Genomic DNA, 20,207 nt, shown 5'->3' with positions numbered 1-20,207 from the left:
GATATGAATGATTATCCACTAACCCGCTTCATCCGACGTATATGGATGGATGGATGAAATTTTTATAAATGGATATGGATATGGATTAAAAAAATAAATGGATATGGATTAGGATACGGTCTCACCCGATCCATATCCGATCCATTGACATCCCTGGTCTATTCCTAATCCGGTCTCACCCGATCAATATCCGATGATCCATTGACATCCCTGGTCTATTTGTTGTCATCAGATTGTATATTTGCATATATAAACAAAGTTACGATAGACTAGTTAAATTTTAGAACTTTCTTGTGCTCAAAGCTTACAAAATCCATATGTAGTCAAAAAAAGCTGAAAACTTAAAAAACTCGGGTCTAATTCATAGCTTAAAAAAAAAAAAAATCTACTGGTAATAAACAAATTCATAATTAGTAATATCTAATGTCCGATTTACAAAACACAATGTTTGTATTACAAATTATATATATCATAGTCCAACGGTTCCCCCCATGTCGTTTGAGCCATGGGATAGGGGGAGGTCATGGGTTCGATCCTTAAGGATGACACGATTTTTTTTAAACCAATTGAACAGCAATAATGGTGGTATAGATTGACCCTATAGAGACGTTTTACCGGATTCGTTCACGGACCTCTACCCGGAACACCGCCCGAATGGATGTGTTCCCGGTTACCGTCGATTGGGTTCGGGTTTCCGCCCGAACGTGTGTGTTACGTGCAAATGATGAGGGTAGTTGAAATAAATGATCTACTGATGTTAAAAAATCGTCCTTCAATTAAGATTAGAAAAAACCTTAACCAGGATTTCTTAGCTTAGGATTGGTTGAATCTGGGTTGGACATACTGATCATAACCATACCACTTTTTAACCTTTTTTAGTTCATGTCTAATTCAGAACTTACAAATTCGGATCAACAATTAACTGATTCACAAATCATTGAAAACTTCAATTCTTCATTCCTCCCGTCGATTCATTCACCCCGTTTGTAGTGGCTTACCGGCATAGCAACAAATAAGATACTTCACATTTGAATGAAATATCTTTCAAAGACCATTCGTAATGGTGACGGTAACGTATTAATGTTATGAAAAGTTTATAGATGGTATACTATGACATGGCAAAGTTGTGAGAAAAAGAGGTACAATGGTGAATGCCTTGATTTGTGTTCGTTCAAACTTGTTTAACACCAGGAAAAAAACCAGAACGTCCGTTTGTGGAGAGTTAAGGTGCTGTAGTTTGTGATCAGAGAAATTAATAGCATCCTTAGCATCACCATGAGTATTTGAATCTTATGAAACCTAAAGAGGTCATTTGGTTAAAGATTATCCAAACACTCATAACAGTGCCATATCTCCTTCCAAAGTTCATCAAGAAAGAATTGGACTAGCAGGGGCAGGTGCATCAAATAACAATGGGTGGACCAGCCCCTATCCTACTGGGCTTGACTGTTAGACATCTAGAATCTGGAGTATTCAGACTCGTTTTGGTTAAAATTAATTGTTATGATGCTCGTAATTTGTTAAGTCGTTTTGGCTAGAATCAAATGTCAGGGCGTTTGATGGAAATTAAAGGTTTGGGTTGTAGTTTATTACTCCGTAATATTGTTATAGTTCATACCCCCTTACTGGTTATTATTTTTTATCCGACAAAAAAACGATAAACTTATATAACCAATAGGAAGATTCATCAAATGAATGAAACCCCTACAAACATACTATCTCAAAGCAATACAAACATACTATCTCAAAGCAAAACTAACTACCTCGACTAACAACAATCGAACAAAGCTCACAATAATATGCTATATATCATTGCTTAAAAAAATTATATGCCAAATGTAGACGAGAATACAAGTTTATTAGAAGAAAAAAATGACTACTTCACCTAAACAATATGTTACACGTTATTATCATTCTTGTAGAAGGATATGAGACGTAGACAATCATTCATCTATCGTTAAATAAAAGGAATTCATTGCTCCACTGATAATATTGTGCTTAGCCTAAAATGTTACAGTATATCACACAAAACAGATATCTCACCAACGTTGTCCATTCTTATCTAATCTTTAAACACCTTTTCCTTACTGTTGCTTCTTGTTGTTCTTGATCCTTGGCCTTGGAACCCCGATGTAGGTGGGCCATTCGTCTTCTTTGAGAACTGTGTTGCAGCGGCTCTTGCACCGTCTATGGCTGCTTTAAGGGTTGGCGATGAACCCTCATCTGCCTTGGATTTATTTGAGCCCTTGTTTAGCCCATGAGTGAGTGACCCTGGCTTCAAGGATAAGGGGTTTTGTGGGTCTGGTAGAGGAAACTTAGTCGGTAGTGGTGCTTCAACTGGACAAAGACCTCCAAGTGCTCCCTCAAGAAGCTGTTCAAACATAATAAAAGATCAGATCATGAGTAAAAAAAATAAAAATAAAACAGTGATAGTGATAATGATTAAATCACACAGTTTGTGAAGATAGCGTAAAGAGTTTGGGTCGTGTTGGATAGAGTTAACTAGAAGCCGTTTTCCATTTTAATGTTAACTAGTTTTTGAACCCTCGCTTCGCGCCGGGGGTTCGGTTTTCAATGTATTTTATTGCGTTTAGTTTGTAAAATTATTTCGTGGCTAACGATGATGTCGTTGAAGCGCAACTCGAGTCGAACTAAAAGGTATAACCCGTGAAAATTAAATGTTATTTTAAATTAACAATATATGTGCATCTCTGCGTTTCGCTATGGAATTGTCGACTTTTAAAAATTTAACGCAAAATCAACGTGTATGAAAAGTACCCCAAATATTTAGCGTTTTTTAAAAAGCGTCCGTTTTGCGTATAGTTAGTGACATTGTGTTCCTAAAATTATTTTGAGTTTAACGATGGTGTCGGAAAAATTTAACTCGTTGCGAGCGAGAAGATATGACCCGTTGAATATCTGGGTGGAGTTTATTTAAGACTTTTTATGAAAATGGTTATTTGACACTTTACCCCCCTGTTTGGGGGGTCGATTTGAATTTTTGAAAAAAGTCTGAGGGGCTTTGTTAGTGAAATGAAATTTAGTAAAAAAAAGGTGAAAAGTCGAAAATGCCCCTATACTATTCATCATTTTTGTCGATTAGATATATGTATATATAACTATTCATCATTTTTGTCTATTAGATATATATGTATATATAATAAAGCGTTATGGGTTAACTTCTGGTCCTTTTGAACCTTTTCCTTTAAAGCTAACAATTTTTATTTTACCCACTTGATCCTTCATAAGTAAATGGGTCAAAACTGCTACCTCTATCTTAAAGGGATACTTTGAAGATTGGTCACAACTCAAAACATTCAAGTTGCAACAAGGGTTTATTAGAGAGAGAATTTCATGCTTACCCTTTTTTCCAAGTTATAAACTCCTTGATATCCACGCATTTCAAATGGTACAACCAATTTCTGCAAAAGATTCTTAATGAAGTTACTTACTATATAAACAATGCTGCTAAAGGAAAGGTTATTAAAGAGCTAACACATGTTTTAGTTGCAATGAAAACTAAACAAACAGAATAAACAACATGACCCCCAACCACTACGCTATCTTGGGTAGCTTAAAATAATAAATAAGTAATGCCGTTCAAAAAAAAATTAATAAATAAACAAGTAATTAAGAAAACCTGTGGTTTCTCACATAGCCAACAAAAAGGTGTTAGCCCTTCCAGTCTCACCTATAATGCAAACCCAAAAGAAATATCAAACGTTTTTCAACAAAATAAATAATCATTCGACACTCCAAGTATTGACATTGTTTGGTATGCATACCCCTTGAGAAACATCCTCCCATGATGCAAGCTCTTCACTTTTAACGCATCCCACAATCTCAACACAACCTGTCACGAAGACTGTGTTTTGAAAAATCTCACTAAAATAACTAACACATAGAAAATACATATGTAATCCGTTACACTAGCCACGTGGCAGTTAAAAAGTTAGATATTGTTTGTCGAAGTTCTAGATGAAGTTTAATTTACAAGGGCTAAAACAGTTTTAAAGCGAACATATATAGAAGTTAAAATGGGTAATAAAACAGAATTAAATAATAACCTAATAGTCTTGAAACAGGGTAATGTTCTGGGAACTTGAGATCGGTAACTCCATCTAATTCATATAGTTGTCGGTAAAAATCCTCCATTGCTTTGATTGTTTCTGGATCGGGGACCTTACCCGCAGCATGAATCCAAAGTCGACCTTCAGAAATTCACACCGATAAAATCAAGACCATAATGCCGATTAGTACTAATCAACTTCACTATGCATGCAAAAAATAAATTGAGTATTCAAGAATAACTAATCAACAATTGTAGGTGTATCTTGCAGAAGCAGTGATTTTTTTTGTTTCTAATTAGATCAACGATTTCACAGAACTACTAGTCAGAAACTTTATCCCCAAGTATTTGCTCCATTCTTATATTTTTTTAGAATTATTCTAAGATGTGTAGATATTTAAGATCTAGAGCCATGACAATCTTTTACTTGAACGTTGCCAAGAGAAAATTAAACATAAGCTATAAAGGACCACAAGGCGAAGCCGAATATTAAGGCGTACAAGGCGTGCGGTCGCATAGGGCCCAATATATATAGGTGCCCTGTGCTTGAAAAATTAGCCTAATATTAGATACCTATGTTGGTGCATAAAACGCCCAAGTTCGAATCAACCAATATAAGGCCCAAATTAGTATATAAGGGTGACTTAGTATTCATTTGGAGGTTGATCATCTCCTAATCACATACAACCCTAAGAACGCTTTTCTCTCTAACAACAGATTCAAAACCCACTCAAGTCGAATAACGACTCTAGGCATCGATCTAATCCGATCTACACGATCCGGTTCGACTAAATCGATCCCGAAAGTCAACGATTCGCTAGAACATCTATCCGAAGATCCGAATCGTCCCAACAACCTAGGTTCATTTGTTAATTAAGAGTTTAAAAATTAGAAAATAAGAACCTAATCAACGTCCCTTAATTAAGATTTACTTATGACTTTATTAGTATTATTAATTTATAGAACTTATTATTATATATGAATAATTTCCGTGTGTAAAGAGCCCGTTTTTATTTATTAAACAAACCCATAAAATTAACAGGACGGCCGTGCCACAAGGGGTATATAAAATTTTCTTGCTACAGAAAACTATTACAAAAATCCAATTCTGCACAAAAAGAAGGATTAACAACTGAAAATTCAAAATTAAGAAGGCAGCCAATAAAAATTTGGACTGCCACATCAGCATACGTGATGCTGATGATTGTGTGGACTCACTGCCACATAAGCACTAACCTGCTGACTGGACACACATGACATATCTTGAAATTTTGGTCAATGATCGGCTTTTGTGCAATTTGGGGAAAGCCTTAGGGTTTACCCTTTTAATGCTACGCTTAATTTGCATACCACTTATAGTAAAATTTGTATTTTCTGTTACTTTTTTCATTGATTTAAGGTTTCAGTTGAGTGCAGCTTTTCATACAGTATTTGTATTTGTGTTTCAGCTTTACACATGTTACATTCCACCAAAGCAACAAATAAACAAAATTAAAATACCGCTACACAAAGAATATATGTAAACATAATAACTCTGTTTCCACTGAATACTACGGTAATTTGATCAATATAATGTTATATAAAATAAATTAATCAAAAAAAAAATACCAGTAATTGGGGAAGGCCAAGATCTGCCTTCAATACGTTTAATCCCATAAACAAGTAAAGAAGCCCACGGCTGATGCATTGTTAAACATGGATTTCTGTAATTTGTGGCACCTCTGCTTCTACTTCCCATATTCAATCGATTTTATTTCCAATTCGCCTGTTAATTTGCACAAATCGTGAATACTGTAATAAATTTTTGTGTATGATTTCAAGTAATTGCAGAATTAGGGCTTATTCGCAATCTCGTACGGATGGAACCCCACCTATTTTCCTGTTTTTTTTTATATCCTACAGAAAATTATACGGTTCTCCTTACAGTTTGTTAAGTTTACATTAATAGTCCTTCATCATATTTAATTATGCATATCATCCTTGCTTTTGAATTATACTTTACAAAAAGTCTTTTAATATGAACGTTAAACTTTTCAATTAGGTAGTCACATGAGTTCAAGAAGATGATGATGCTTTTTGTTACAATTTTTTTTGAAAGGCGAATTTACATCATCGGATTATTTATTTCAACGACCCTCATCATTTGTACCCACACACGTTAAAAAGAAACTTCAACCCGGGTTGCTTGGCAACTAATCGCGGGATTCGGGTTGCTTGGCAACTAATCGCAGGAAATTGGAGAGAAAACCTTCCGCCCCCAGGAATTGAACCGGGGTTGCTTGACAACTAATCGCGAGCCCTACCACACTGAGGCATGCTACTATTGAAGCAAACGTTAATTATGCTTTCATTATGAATGAACATTTTTATGTATATACCTTACAGTCATTTATAATTTATTATTTTATATTTTACTGTATTTATTATGAAGATAGTAGTCAATAGTCAATAGTCAATAAGAAAAGTCACGGGAGGTTCGAAGGGGAACAAAGTGATTGATCGTTCATGGCCCATAATTTTCAGATGCTCAATTTTATTATATATACAGATATAACCGGAGATTTGAGACGTAAAGGAACTAAAGAAACACAACTGAAACACCGAAAACAAAGCACAATATATCCAAAAACAATTAAAGACCCCATATAACAAAATGAAATCAAACTCCACTAGCTTTCTAGGAATGCCGAAAGGGCTTTTTTTAAAATAATTTATATTATTCGTTAAGGCATAAAGGCATTTTTTTTCACCTCGTTCTAGACCCTTAAATTCTCAAGACCAGCACTGAGAAAGCACCATGCTTGGATATATTTAGATTGTCATAATGTTGTAGGATGAAAGGGAAGAAAGTGGAATCTTTTCGATTTGGAATGAAAGTTGAAAGGAAAATTAAACTAAAATAAGCAGTTTTCTTCGTTTTATTTTTTTCCATGTCAGAACTCAAGAACCATGCCTGATCCAAAGGTAGTACAACTTGAACATTTGATCAGAGCCGAGCTGTGCAGGGGGTCCAGATAAGTCTAAATGTGTATTTACATTTACATTATATATTATATACCTATATCTAAAAGGCAAATGTCAAATGAATAGTATTATTCCTTTTTCCACTTTTCGCAAACTTAACCCCCAACTTTTATTAAAATACAAATCGCACCCTCACTTTATACTCTTATTAAAATACAAATCGCACCCCCACTTTGTATGTATATTTTTCTCCAAATTTCACAAACTTAACCCCCTAACTTTTATTAAAATACAAATCAAGCCCCCACTTTACTAACTTTTTTTTTTACTAATATTCAATTTTCACAAACTTAACCCCCTAACTTTTATTAAAATAGAAATCGCACCCCCACTATATCTAAAAGGCAAAGGCCAAATGAATAGTATTATTCCTTTTTTCACTTTTCGCAAACTTAACCCCCAACTTTTATTAAAATACAAATCGCACCCCCACTTTATACTCTTATTAAAATACAAATCGCACCCCCACTTTGTACGTATATCTTTCTCCAAATTTCACAGACTTAACCCCCTAACTTTTATTAAAATACAAATCGAGCCCCCACTTTACTAACTTTTTTTTTTACTAATATTCAATTTTCACAAACTTAACCCCCTAACTTTTATTAAAATAGAAATCGAACTCCCACTTTATACGTATATTTTTTTCAAATTTCACAAACTTAACCCCCTAACTTTTATTAAAATACAAATCGAACCCCCACTTTACTAACTTTTTTTTTTTTAAATAAAACCCGAACGCTAAAAGAAGCAACTTTCACAAAAGGAACAACCCTTCAATGTTAGATGTCGAAAAAAATTCTTTTTTACAAAATAGATCAAGACTTTTTTTTAACTCGCATTCAAAACGGAGTACCCGGCGCGAAGCGAGGGCCCCACAACTAGTTAGATCTAAATAAAAAACATTGTCAACTACATCCACTTTTTAAATCTATGACGAAGTTTTCTTAATTTTTATCTTTTTGTACCTTTGGATTATAATTGAAACTTATAAAGTGAACGGTAATCTAAAAATAGTTGATGAGTTCTTTTTAATAAAGAACATAATATATGTAACTTATATAACTATATACCATAAATTTAATAAGAAATACATACTTCTCCAATATCAAATAGGCATAAATATATTAAAGCCTAAAGCCTAATCGAGATTCAAACTCTTAAATATAAGGTATTATTTTAAGTTTACGTTCAAAGGGGGGATAATTCTAATATTTCCCGCACCAAGCATCAAATATCTCGGGAACGACCCTGTCAAGAACATATAAAAAAATTGTTTCGTTTCGTTTCCTCTTCTTCAAAATAAAACTCATACTATTAATCTTCTGACCGCCCAGTGAGAGTCTGACAAATGGTCGGTATTACTCATAGTAGAGTAATGTGTAAGTTCGGCAAAGATAAAGTTTTATGTATGTTTCAGGCTCAATTACTTCTCCGGCTTTTGATATCCCTATAAGGCTCAATTACTTCTTGAGTAGGTTATTCAAAATGATTATTAAATATCTTATTTTCATTCAGAAACAAGTTTATTCAAAGACTCTGAATCATTCGAATTATGAATCATTTAATGCTAAATCATTTAGTTTTATCGCCTCGTGTCCTTTATGTGTCCTTTATCATACACAATATAATTTCATTGTTTTTTCTCATTTGTACATAACGGAAAACAGATTATCAACATAATTGAATATTAACCAACACCAAAGGCCAAATACATATCATCAATCCAACGCCTTAATGCAAGTACCGTTTTTCATCTTCATGAACTTGAGAATTGAAATCACGATTTAGAAACTTTCAGGTGTTGATTTTTGAATCAAAGATGTTTCTAAGCATTATACGAATGCTCTACAATTGATTATAACATCCGTGACTCCTTAAATCGTTGAACAAATGAGAATGAACATTGACATTCAGATTCAAAAATTTGAGATGTTTTTCAAATCAATATGGTGCTTTATGAAGCTTGAATGAGTGCTTATGAACCAGAAACTATCCCTGAATCATCATGATCTTCGCTAAATCATTCCAGAGACCTCAATGTTTAAATTTTGGCGATGAATGATGAACACGATTGCAAAATCAGTCAATCTGATGATGTTGTTTGAATCTGCCGTTTGAATCAGTCAACATGATGTTGTTTGTATCATGATGATGTTGTAGTGGTCACAATTTGTGTTTTTGATTCTTTTTGTTAAAAATAAAAAATAAAAAAAGAAAATGACATGTAAATTTTTTTTTTTTTTTAAATGTAATTCTTTTTACCAGTTGTACCGATAGCCGATAACGATTTGTGGACATGAGTACACTTTTTGAAACTTTATGTATTACAATAGTATTATTTGAGGTATATAACCTACAATGGAACAAAATGAAAAGTATATAACTTATATGTAGTTTAAACCCAATTTGTTAGTGATGTTGTACGTTAAATTCATCTTGTGATGCATATTGGAAAAAATTGTCACGAACTCAAAATCTGGTGGCAAATATCTATATCTATGAAGCTTCAGCTTATTATAAAGCATGTTTTAAGCCTACTATACTAGACAACAAATAATATCATCAAAAGTTTTTAGTTTACAAAGACAAGAAATATAATATAATAGCTTTCAAAATAAGGAAATAGCATCATTTTTTAGTCGTATATGCACCCTGTTGACTACATTATTTTATAGCTAATATTTCCCCAAAACGATTACTATATAGTCGTATATATATGCAGCCTGTTGACTACGTACATTGTTTTGTTGCTAATATTTCACCAAAACGATTACTATATTTTTTTTGCTTGCATCATCCTTATTGTTGAGTGTTTCTCCTCACGAAGGATTGGAAGATTTTTGAGAGTGGGACGGGTAGTGGCCCTCTTAAAACTTTAAACTAATACTTACTAATACAATATGTAATTTGTATGCTATACGAAATAACACAAAAGCAAAGTGAAGTCTAGAGACTCAGCTGTAAATAATGAAACAATAAAGCTTGGGGGTTTAAATGTAATTAGTATAGTTCAGGGTCGGATAGAGTAATTAAGTTGTTATAAGTTTGTTAATGACACTTGTATGGGTCGTTTTGTATACAATTTCCGGGAGGTGATCCGTACACTAACTTCATTTCTACCATACTCCATCGATTTAAGTTTTGGGACATTTTTGCTTTTAGATTGAAAAGTGATGGTGTGCTATGGCAATTAAAATGAGAGGGCAAAAGTATCTAAATAATTAATTTTGTAGTGTTTGACAAAAGAAATGTAAATGTGAATTTCTCTCTCAAAATTGTGTAACTACTCCGCTGATAATAACTTTATCAATGATGATTAATTGTATAATTATTCGAAATGGCTTCCGTTTGGTAGCTTGTTAGTCATATATTTAAACTAGATTTATCGAGCCCGTGCGTTGCACGGGGACTCTTTCGAACACTTTATATAGTACATAGCCAACGTATATTAAATATCAATATTGTAGGATAATTGTCATATATTGGTCTGTGTTGAAGTATTATGGTAAAAACCATACACATGGTTAAAATTTATAAAATATACTCTATGTTAAAAAGTTTATTCATATCAAAAGTTCAATTTATTAATTGTCTACATCACGAAAAAGATAAAAACAACGCTCTGTGTAGCAGTAATTGAATAAATATTTGGTGTCAGACTTTGGAGAATTTTGTTTTCGAAAACGTGTAAATCCATAAGAGATTTCAAAATCATTGATTTTAAACATTAACCAACATCAAACATTTTAAGGTATTTGAAATGTAGTGGCGAAATAAATTAAGTTTAACATGACGATTCTCGAGCATTTGCGTTAGTATTGAACCGTTAGTATGTTTAGAGCTCAAGATACTAACGCTTTATATGCTATCAATAGCATTTTACGGAACAACTTATTTTTACAGGATAATTCATCTAATCGATCTCGATCCCATCAGCAAGTAGTGGAGCTTCACTTGTGGTGACTTTGAATGTGGAAGCGAAAATTTCTCCTAACCTTTTAATAAACAATTCGTGTGTTGAACATCTTTTCAAAATTACATCATCTCATTAACTGTAATTATTAAATAATGTTATGCTCTTAACCTCTTAGACCCAATTTGACATGTTTCATTTTAATCCATGTAAAATATGCCTGGCAAACGGGTCGGGTTGGGTCGAGACCCAAATGGGTTTGGGTCGAAACGGGTCATGGGTCGAAACGGGTCAGAATTTAAATGGGTCAAACGGGTTGGGTCGGGACCCGGGTCGGGTTGGGGTCTGAGTGGGTCGAGACCCAACGGGTCGGGTCGGGTCGGGAACCATTTTATTCAATACTTTTAATTTTAAATATTTTTTTATCATTTTTTTATTTATTATTTTTATTATTATATTACTTTTTATTTTATTTTGAAAAATTACATCGTGCAACTAAAATTCAAAATTTTACAGCTCGACCCGTTGGACCCATATACAAGACCCATTGGACCCGTCTCTATTTGTTGGACTTGATGTATTTGAACCCGATCGACCCATTTCTTATTTTTTTGTCTAAGACACAATATTTTTTTAAAAAACTCATTGACCAAATTTTAGGGATATGAATCTCAAAAACTGAAAACTTTACAATTCGACCCGTTTGACCCATATGCAAGACCCATTAGACCCAAATTGAGTACTTTGGGTTTGGTTTGCCAGGTATGAGTAATCTTTTACTTTTTTTTTATTATTTTTTTATTTTTATTTTTTATTTTATGTCTTGACCTTGTAAGAAATAAACCTAGCCTGAATCCACAAATATTTTAACTGATCTTGTCAAAGTTCCTACCTTTTATTGTGGGGTATCAAACAATTTTCTAATTTAAGTGTTGCAAAGACAAATTATTACATATTTTACACTTCAACTTAGTTATTTTAATGTTTTAAACTTTAAATTTGCATAATAATATGTAACTGCAGATAGCTTATCCTTCAGAGTTTGAGGAATTTGCACCGCAAAAATTCAAGATAACATCCAATATGTGCTTCGATAATTTCGCATTGATTAGCCCTTCACTCAATGGAAGCGAAAAAATGTGGCTTAGGTTCTGCAAATGTCCATTGTATAGGAACAAAATAGACAACCATACACAGATAAATTGTTACTGTAACATATAACTTGAGGTGTCAATTTCAACCAATGTACATATAAATGGGTCAATTTGGGTGGATCTTAAAACTCAGATGAGAACAGCTTATTTTAAGTAGCCAATTTACTTCTGAATTATCTATGGTGCAGTAATTATTTATAGCCATTGATAACTATATATGCGGAAGAAGTGTTTCATGTCAACCCCAGCCCAACCCATGTTGTACCTGTAAGGAGTCTACAACTGTTGAAGCAGAAAAAAATCTGCAACAAAATAACAAATAAATTTCTGGGTTGAGTCGCAGACTAGGTCGCTTTCTTTAAGACGTTTGTGGTACTGCCCAGAATTGTGCTAGCAGACTATCAACCCCAACGCCCCAGGATAAAACAGCCCAGTATAATTCACTGTGTTAAATCTCCACTGCACAATGGAGACTCCTAAATTCACACCCTCTTTTATTGCTTGGAAATTCAAAAGAAATTATATTGAAGTAAGTAATAAGAAACGAAGGCTTTTTTCGTATATACTTACTTCACTTCAACTTGATTTATATAGCAAAAGTACTAACGGATAGTTTTTATTATTTTAAGAAAAGTGGGTCTAGTACTAGTATTATGGGGAGCAAAATGAGGTGGGTAACATGACCGTTTATCATGGCAACAAAACTGAGTGGGAATCTATGACCATGTCCAAAAAGAAAAAGTTTAACAATCAACACCTCCACTCGATAATTTAATATTATTTTTAATAATTCATATAAAATTAATCCCCCACTTGAATTTTTAAAAATATTTCCAAAAGCAATATCTAAAGAAATATAAGATTGAGCATAAACAAGGTATCTTTCGACTTAAACCTGTGTACGCTGTATTCTTGAGTTTTTTTTTATAATGGAAAGGAAAGGAGAGTAAGGGATAGTACACTAACTAACCATTTTTGAGTTTTTTTTTAGAAAAGAAAGGAATGGAGAGGAGAGGAGTTGGAGTGATAGTAGATGAGTTTTTTGTTAAGAGAGTTATCCCCCCAAAATTGAGAAGATTGGAGTGGAAAACATTTCTTCTTGTCCTTTTAAACCCTATTTCTACGTACAGTATTCAATTTCATTTTTCTTTAACAAGTCTCAGTAGCTAGGTGGATCGAACTTCCCCAATATTTTGATCGTTATCAACATTGGCATGTACTTGATTTATATTTAATATATTTAATATTTAATTTAATATATACTATAGTAAAGTAATACGGAGTATATAACACTCCGTAATATTTTTTGTAGAGTACATGATCGACCATCAGATCGTTTATGAATATATGTTGTGTTATAATTATAATTATATTAATTAATAAATAAATATAAATAATAAATATATATCGAGTAATATATTTGTACTTTTAAAAATAAATAATTACTATCATTTTTTCTTTTACTTTCCTTTCAACTCGAGAATTCCCATTAAATGTTTTCTATTACAATCATTTCCATCCTTATTCTCCCTTCTCTTTTCCATCTCAATCCTTTCCACTTAAAAAAACTCGAGAACACAGTAGTGAAAACAATTTAGAATGAACTAGAGTGACTCGTAGTCTTGAACTCTATCTCTAACAATGTATCACGCTCTACCTTTTCAGGGTGTAAGTTTAAAGCCCGTGCTTTAAAGCCATGCACGTCTATCCCAGTATAGTGAACGCTCTAGAAATCTGCCTCAATTTCATAGGAAGCGGCCTCACTTCCACATTCACATAGGTGAGTTTATCAAGAGCACTCATGTAGCTAGGTACTCCACTCCAACTAGAGTATAAATCTCATTAAAAGTTTCTATTAACTCATCCTAATATCGCTTCATGAATTCATGCGTTAAATTTATAGTAGCATGATCATTCTCATATCACAACACTGTAGCGACCCCGACAAATCGTCAAGTGACGGCGTCGACTACGTAGGTCCCATTACCTGGTCATAAGTCTTTAAAACAGACGTTGACCCAAAATATGTCGCATCCATTCAAGTGTAAAGATTGTTTCAAAGTTTACAAAGATAATTGACCACAAGTTAAATTACAACGTTATAAGTACAAATGAAAACTATGCGACACAGTTTAAATAAGTTCAAAAGATGCTCCAAAATGCATGTATACTCGACGTCCAAGCAAGTATCAAAAGAGTGCGGAAGCATGTATCACTAAGCATTCAAAACCTGAGAAAACATAGAAGAATCTGTCAACGAAAAACGTTGGTGAAATCATAGGTTTAGTAAGTATTAAACGTTGTTTTTGAACCACAAGATTTTGTATGTCCATAACGTAGATTATCCAAATCATTTGCATTCCAAAAGTGTTGTTATACGCGAGCACTCAATTATCAAAACTTAACCAACGTTACCCCATCACACAGTGCTAGAACCCGCACTAAAACACAAAAATATATTTCATCCGCATAACGGTAGCGAACCGTCCGAATGAGGGTTTGTTAAACCCGTATGGCCACACAATATAAGTTCTCGCTTACACCCTGCAAGTGTAACTAATGATAATCGAATTGAGGCATTTTTGTTCTAACTCGCACGTGGAATGTTTGTTTTCACACTTGTGTTCAAAACATAAAAGTAAGTAGTACGAGATGTAACCAAGTATATGTTTTCTCAGCCCACGATTTAAAAGTATAAAAGTTGTTGAAAAGGTGGGACTATGATCTCACCTCGAGTGCACGAGTATAAAGGTACTTCAACAAGTAAACGTGTGCATGAAAGTTGCTTAGCCTTGACCTAAACAAGTAAGTTATATCAATTAACCGGTTACGACACAAGGTCGGGTGAAATGTGTTCAATTAGTCCTATGGCTCAATACGACTCGATTAAATATAGCATGTGAATCACGTTGTCAAGTTTCATACAAGAAACAAGTATAAAAGCATGTTAGAATGATTGTATAAAAGTTTGGTTAAGTTTGACTAAAAGTCAAACTTGGTCAAAGTCAACGAAAAAGTCAACGCGTTCGGGTCGGGTCCCGAACTATTTTTCTATGTTAAATATTCATATACAAGTATATTAGAACAAGTTTCATGTGAATCGGAGGTCCGTAGGTCATCAAACATTTCACGTGAAATGGGACGAGGAGGTCAGAATCTGACCAGGCACATCTGCGCGCCGCGCGGGAATGGGGCGCGCCGCGCCACCATTTGTGCAGGTCTGTTTCTGTTTTTCACAAGTATGCACGAGCTAAAAACCAAATAACCACATTTTATGATCCGTAAACAATTAGAACATGTATCTTATATCATCGGAAAGGTAATTTGACGAGGAAAACACCTAGACACATTTCATCAAGCAATTCAACACTTACAACAACCCAAAACCGCATTAAACGTTCATAATCAAAGTTTCAAGTTCTAAAAACGCATTTCATGATTCGGGCAACCAATTTACATGTATGATATGCCGTTTCGAAGGTAATCAAACACACATTGCAACTAAACACTTATCAACAACAATTCATAGCATTTGATGCACCAAAAGTTCATATAAAGCTTATCAACCCTAATCCAAAATCACCAAAATCACTAATCAAGTTTATGAAGTTTTACAAATCAACCTACGCATCAAAACGAAGCTAGTGATACTAGTAACACAATTAAAACATGCACTTTAACAATCTAACAACATTTGATCATCCAAAATCAAGGATTAAGCATACACTTTTCATTTTCAAGCTAGTTACACCAAAACATCAAGATCGAGAATACAAATCATATATTCATGTTATACACGAGCCATAGACACTAACCAACACAATTTCAAGTCAAAAACACGAATTTATAGAAATCTAGAGTTTTTAGAAAGTTACCCAAACTTGATGAAATTGGTATCAAAATGTAGAGGATGAAGAGAGGATCACGAATATGTAATTTGTTTTGAAGTTTGCTTCCCGATCCGAATTTAGATGATGAATGTTTGAATTGGGTGTTTGTGTGTGTGTTCTTGCTAGAGAGAAAGAGAGAGAGATGGAGGTGATTGAATGGTGAGGAAGGTGGGGAGGTGGTGGCTAGTTGCCCCAATTTGGCCAAGTGACGAGATTGGTCCCTCAAGTTTCAAAGCGGGTGCGGTAATTAACCAAACGAATATTTTAAAACGCTCGAGTAACGGGTGATGTCAAAATTAAATAGCGGGAATATAATGAACGTTACTCACGGAAACTATTAATTTAAATACGAAAGATTATGTTTTAAAAAAAAAAGACGGTGTTAAAATTAAATTTAACGGAAAAACGCGGGATGTTACATTATCCACACCTCAAAAGAAATTTCGTCCCGAAATTTAGTTGGAAGTAGTAGTCGATATCTCTTACTCGAGACTTTACGTTGTTCATAATATGAATAAGTGTAGGTACGTCCTTGAGTGTTCTCATGAATTTGGATAGTCAGGGTTTTACGTTGTATTAAAGTTTGGTTTTACGATCCCCGATTTCAACTGGTTTTCCTATGAAGAGAAGTTTGTCATCGATAGTTGATGTACCTAGCAGGATTGCACGTTCCTGTTCCACAGGACACGTTTCTAAGTTTGTTACACGAAATGTAGGGTAAACGGAAACTTAATTGAGTCTGAAGTTCTAAACGATAGGAAGTGGTTCCAATACGCCCCAAGGTTTCAAAAGGTTCGATATTGCGGATATAGCCTTTCTCGATTTCCCAAATTGGATTACACCTTTCCAAGGTGCGGTTTCTCAATATTACGCGGTTACACACTGGGAATTGTGAGGTTTTCATCTAAGTTTGGTATGACTCTTTTGGGCGACTACGGGTCGTCTCGAGCCCTTCTCGGACTTGGATTATCTCAATTGTTGTTTCTTGGATGAGTTAAGATTCGGTGTTTTGTTTGCCACATGCTTTGGTCCAACGAATAGGGGTATGACATTAGCGGTCATATAGGGTTTCGGAAAGTGCGTGTGAACACACGAGTGGTAACTACTGTTGTAAGAGGGATCTACTAAAAGCGACCATGCAAGTTTGAAACATGTCTTTTGAAGACGTAAATCGTTCGTTTGTTCGGTTCGTCTGTTTGTGGGTGGTACGCGGTACTCATGTCTAAGCGGGTCTTCAAGGTTTCTTGTAAAACTAGAGGCGAAACGAGTATTTCGATACGGGATATTTGACAAAGATACTCCGTGTTGGAATAGAATCTCTTAAGATATGTTTGAACAAGTCAGTTAGGGTTCAAAAAATGTTCGTTAGGACTATTCACCCTCGTGGCGAATACTAATATAATATGAGGAATTTCTCTATCCATGGAGAAATGTCACAAGGAGTTTCCTTAAACGGAAATGCGAGCGATAAAGATAGGAATGAAATGAGGACTGAGAATAGGATGAGCTTACATCTCGAGGTTGCCATAACGGGCCTCTAGTTGTCAAAAATTGAAGTCTGGAAGAGAAACAAGATAGTACACGTAGTTGTATAGTTCGGGGTTGAAAAATAGTTGGCCGATTATCAGAAACACAAGGACGTTAAGTCAAAGAAGAGTGAAGTATCGTTGGATTGTGTGTTATCTTAAAACAGTAATATCAGACAGTAACGGTGAAATAACAGAGGTATGTGTGTGGTACGTGATGACGAGAAAGTTGATCGGATCTACAGTTTAATATTCGAATTCTTCGTGCAAAATAACGAATTTTAGTTACGTTAATTTTGAGTCGAGAGAGTATGCCTTTCGGCGTTCATGTAGAAATATTTCCATGTTTGAGTTCCATCTAGTGCTATACGAATTTAGCTAGGAAGGTTGGTGTGAAGAATCACGCTCAAGGTTCGAACACGGAGAGGTTTAAAGTTTTCCCTTAGTGAGTTAACGAGTGTAAAAGTCGGGTAACACGAGAAAAGTCAGAAATGAATCTTCGGTGGTAACAGGCGAGATCTAAGATTTTACGAATACAAGTCTGAGTTGGGAGAGTTTCCTGATTACATGTGGCTTGATTTCGAGATTGATTGTAATGCCTTGACCATTAACATCATGGTCTAGAAAATTGGACTTCGTTCAACAGAAATTCTCACTCGGAGAATTTGGTATAAAGTTGCTCTTTTCTCAAAAGTTCGAGCGTAAGATGGTGATGTTGTTCGTTTTCCTTCTTTACTTAAATAAGTTAAGATGTCATCTATAAATACAATAACAGATTAGTCTATATGAATTTGTATACGCGGTTCAAGAGGTTTATGGATACGGGCGAGCCCTAAATAAATCAAACGGTACTAAGAGAGTTTTACAACTAACGTTGCGAGTTCGGAAAGTGGCTTAGGAGACATCGTCTCACTTAACCCCCAATTGATGATAACCGGAACGGAGGTCGATTTGGAACATACGGGATTCGTGCAAATAATCATGAGGTCATGGATGCGAGGGAGAGGGTATCGGTTTCCAACCGAAAATTACTCAGTTCACAATAATCTATTCAAGATGATGGGGAAACATTATTTTTTTTTTTTTTTTTTTTTTTTTTTTAACGAATAGGTTCCGAGCTCCCTAGTTCTATGGGTGTCAAGTCAAAAGTCTTAACGTATATCCTCCAATAAAATTTATAGGCACACAATATTTTCCGGCGGTCACTTAAATCGTCTAAGTAGTATCTGGGGGAAAGAGGTGGAATATAAAGAGCACGAGTCAACTCTTTGGTTATAAAACGTCTAACGGTACTCGAATCGAATAAGTATGAAATATACGGTTTGTTGTGAAGAAACATACCCGTGACTAGTCCATCATCGTCTCGGGCATCCTAGGTGTCGATGTTGTAAGTTCAACGGCGCGCGTTGGTTTTTACTTTATTCTTTGGGCATTCATTCCTAAAATGACCCGATTGGCCGCATTTGTAGCAAATACTCGGCTTTGGTGCGTCGGGCCCCTTTTGAGTGACGGGGGCGGTACTTCCACAATACTTGGCAATATGACCACTACCTTGGCACCGATGGCAAATTAGCTTGCCACATTCACCAAAATGATGCTTGTGGCATTTGTTGCAAAAAGGTCGTGTCCCGGCATAACTTTTCTTGCCGACGGGGGTGAGAGGTTCCTTGGAAAAGTTGTTGTTGTAGTTACTCGATTGGGGGGCTTCCCATTTTCTTTTGTTGTCACCCGAATCGTCCTCGGCTTTAGGTGCCGGCACTTCAATCTCGTCTACCGTTTCGATCAATTGACGGGCCATATTCAGGGCCTCTTGGTGATTACTGGGTTTGGATGACATTACTCCTTGTTTGATGCTCTTGGGAAGACCATCCATGTAAAGTTCAACCCTTAGAGGTTCGGGGGTCACGAGGTTTGGGCACATCAAGGATAGCTCAGAAAATCGTTGATTATATGCTTTTAGGTCATTCCCGACCGCTTTTAAAGTTCTTAGTTCGTGTTCGAGCTTACGGGTCTCTTCGCGCGGGAAGTATTCGGTGATCATCTTTTTCTTTAAGTCGGCCCATGAGAGTGTGTGGGCTTCATCGATACCCACCGATAGCACATACGTATTCCACCATGTGAGGGCGATACCGGCAAAAGTGTGGGTGGAATATTTGACTTTGTCTTGGTCCCGACAACCGCTTATGCTAAAAACGGCTTCTGTTTGTTCAAACCATCGGGTGAGCACAACCGGTCCTCCGGTCCCATCGAAGGTGTGAGGTTTGCACCCCATGAAAGTTTTGTAGGAGCAACCCTCGTTTGAATTACCGGCTCCATGGTTGTTGTGGTTGTGGTTGTTATTGATGTCGGAGGAGATACTAGCCATAGCCGCACCTATGGCGGTGGCTATCATGCGTTGAAAAGCTTGTTCGGAAGTTTCATTACGTGGCCCGCGACGGGGAGGCATTGTTCCTTCAAGACACAAGAATATCGTTGATTAGTATTCTCAATAATACTAATCATGATATGGAATGATGATGTAGAGAAAATTTTCCTTGACTCGCCTTAAATTCTTTATGTCATAATGTCGGAATGTCCATATGAATCACCGTAATATAATCCCGGAAATTATATTACCCTGATTCTCAT

The 20,207-nt window shown here is 35.2% G+C and overlaps 1 protein-coding gene across 1 annotated transcript; it reads right to left on the bottom strand.

The window, feature by feature from the left end:
- Positions 1 to 1,957: 1,957 nt before the first annotated feature.
- On the bottom strand, positions 1,958 to 5,914 carry LOC139843646 (uncharacterized). The gene is made up of 6 exons (XM_071833757.1): positions 5,678 to 5,914; positions 4,068 to 4,211; positions 3,786 to 3,853; positions 3,641 to 3,691; positions 3,363 to 3,422; positions 1,958 to 2,371 (listed from the first exon to the last, which is right to left on the bottom strand). The coding sequence occupies exons 1-6, from the start codon at positions 5,805 to 5,807 to the stop codon at positions 2,063 to 2,065; spliced, it is 762 nt and encodes a 253-aa protein (XP_071689858.1). The 5' UTR covers positions 5,808 to 5,914; the 3' UTR covers positions 1,958 to 2,062.
- Positions 5,915 to 20,207: the final 14,293 nt, after the last annotated feature.

Source organism: Rutidosis leptorrhynchoides, chromosome 4 (genome assembly GCF_046630445.1).
Source record: "Rutidosis leptorrhynchoides isolate AG116_Rl617_1_P2 chromosome 4, CSIRO_AGI_Rlap_v1, whole genome shotgun sequence".
In the NCBI taxonomy this organism is placed as follows: Eukaryota; Viridiplantae; Streptophyta; class Magnoliopsida; order Asterales; family Asteraceae; genus Rutidosis; species Rutidosis leptorrhynchoides.
Note: the sequence above shows the minus strand (reverse complement) of the source record. Positions and strands in the feature narration are given on the sequence as shown.

Bases quoted from the DNA above. Each gene is read 5' to 3' on its own strand.
- LOC139843646 (XM_071833757.1), bottom strand. From the start codon at position 5,807: ATGGGAAGTAGAAGCAGAGGTGCCACAAATTACAGAAATCCATGTTTA. The intron at 4,212-5,677 runs GTATTTTTTTTT...GAATTTCTGAAG, and splicing joins TTGGCCTTCCCCAATTACTG to GTCGACTTTGGATTCATGCT. The intron at 2,372-3,362 runs GTAAGCATGAAA...ATGTTTGAACAG, and splicing joins TTTATAACTTGGAAAAAAGG to CTTCTTGAGGGAGCACTTGG.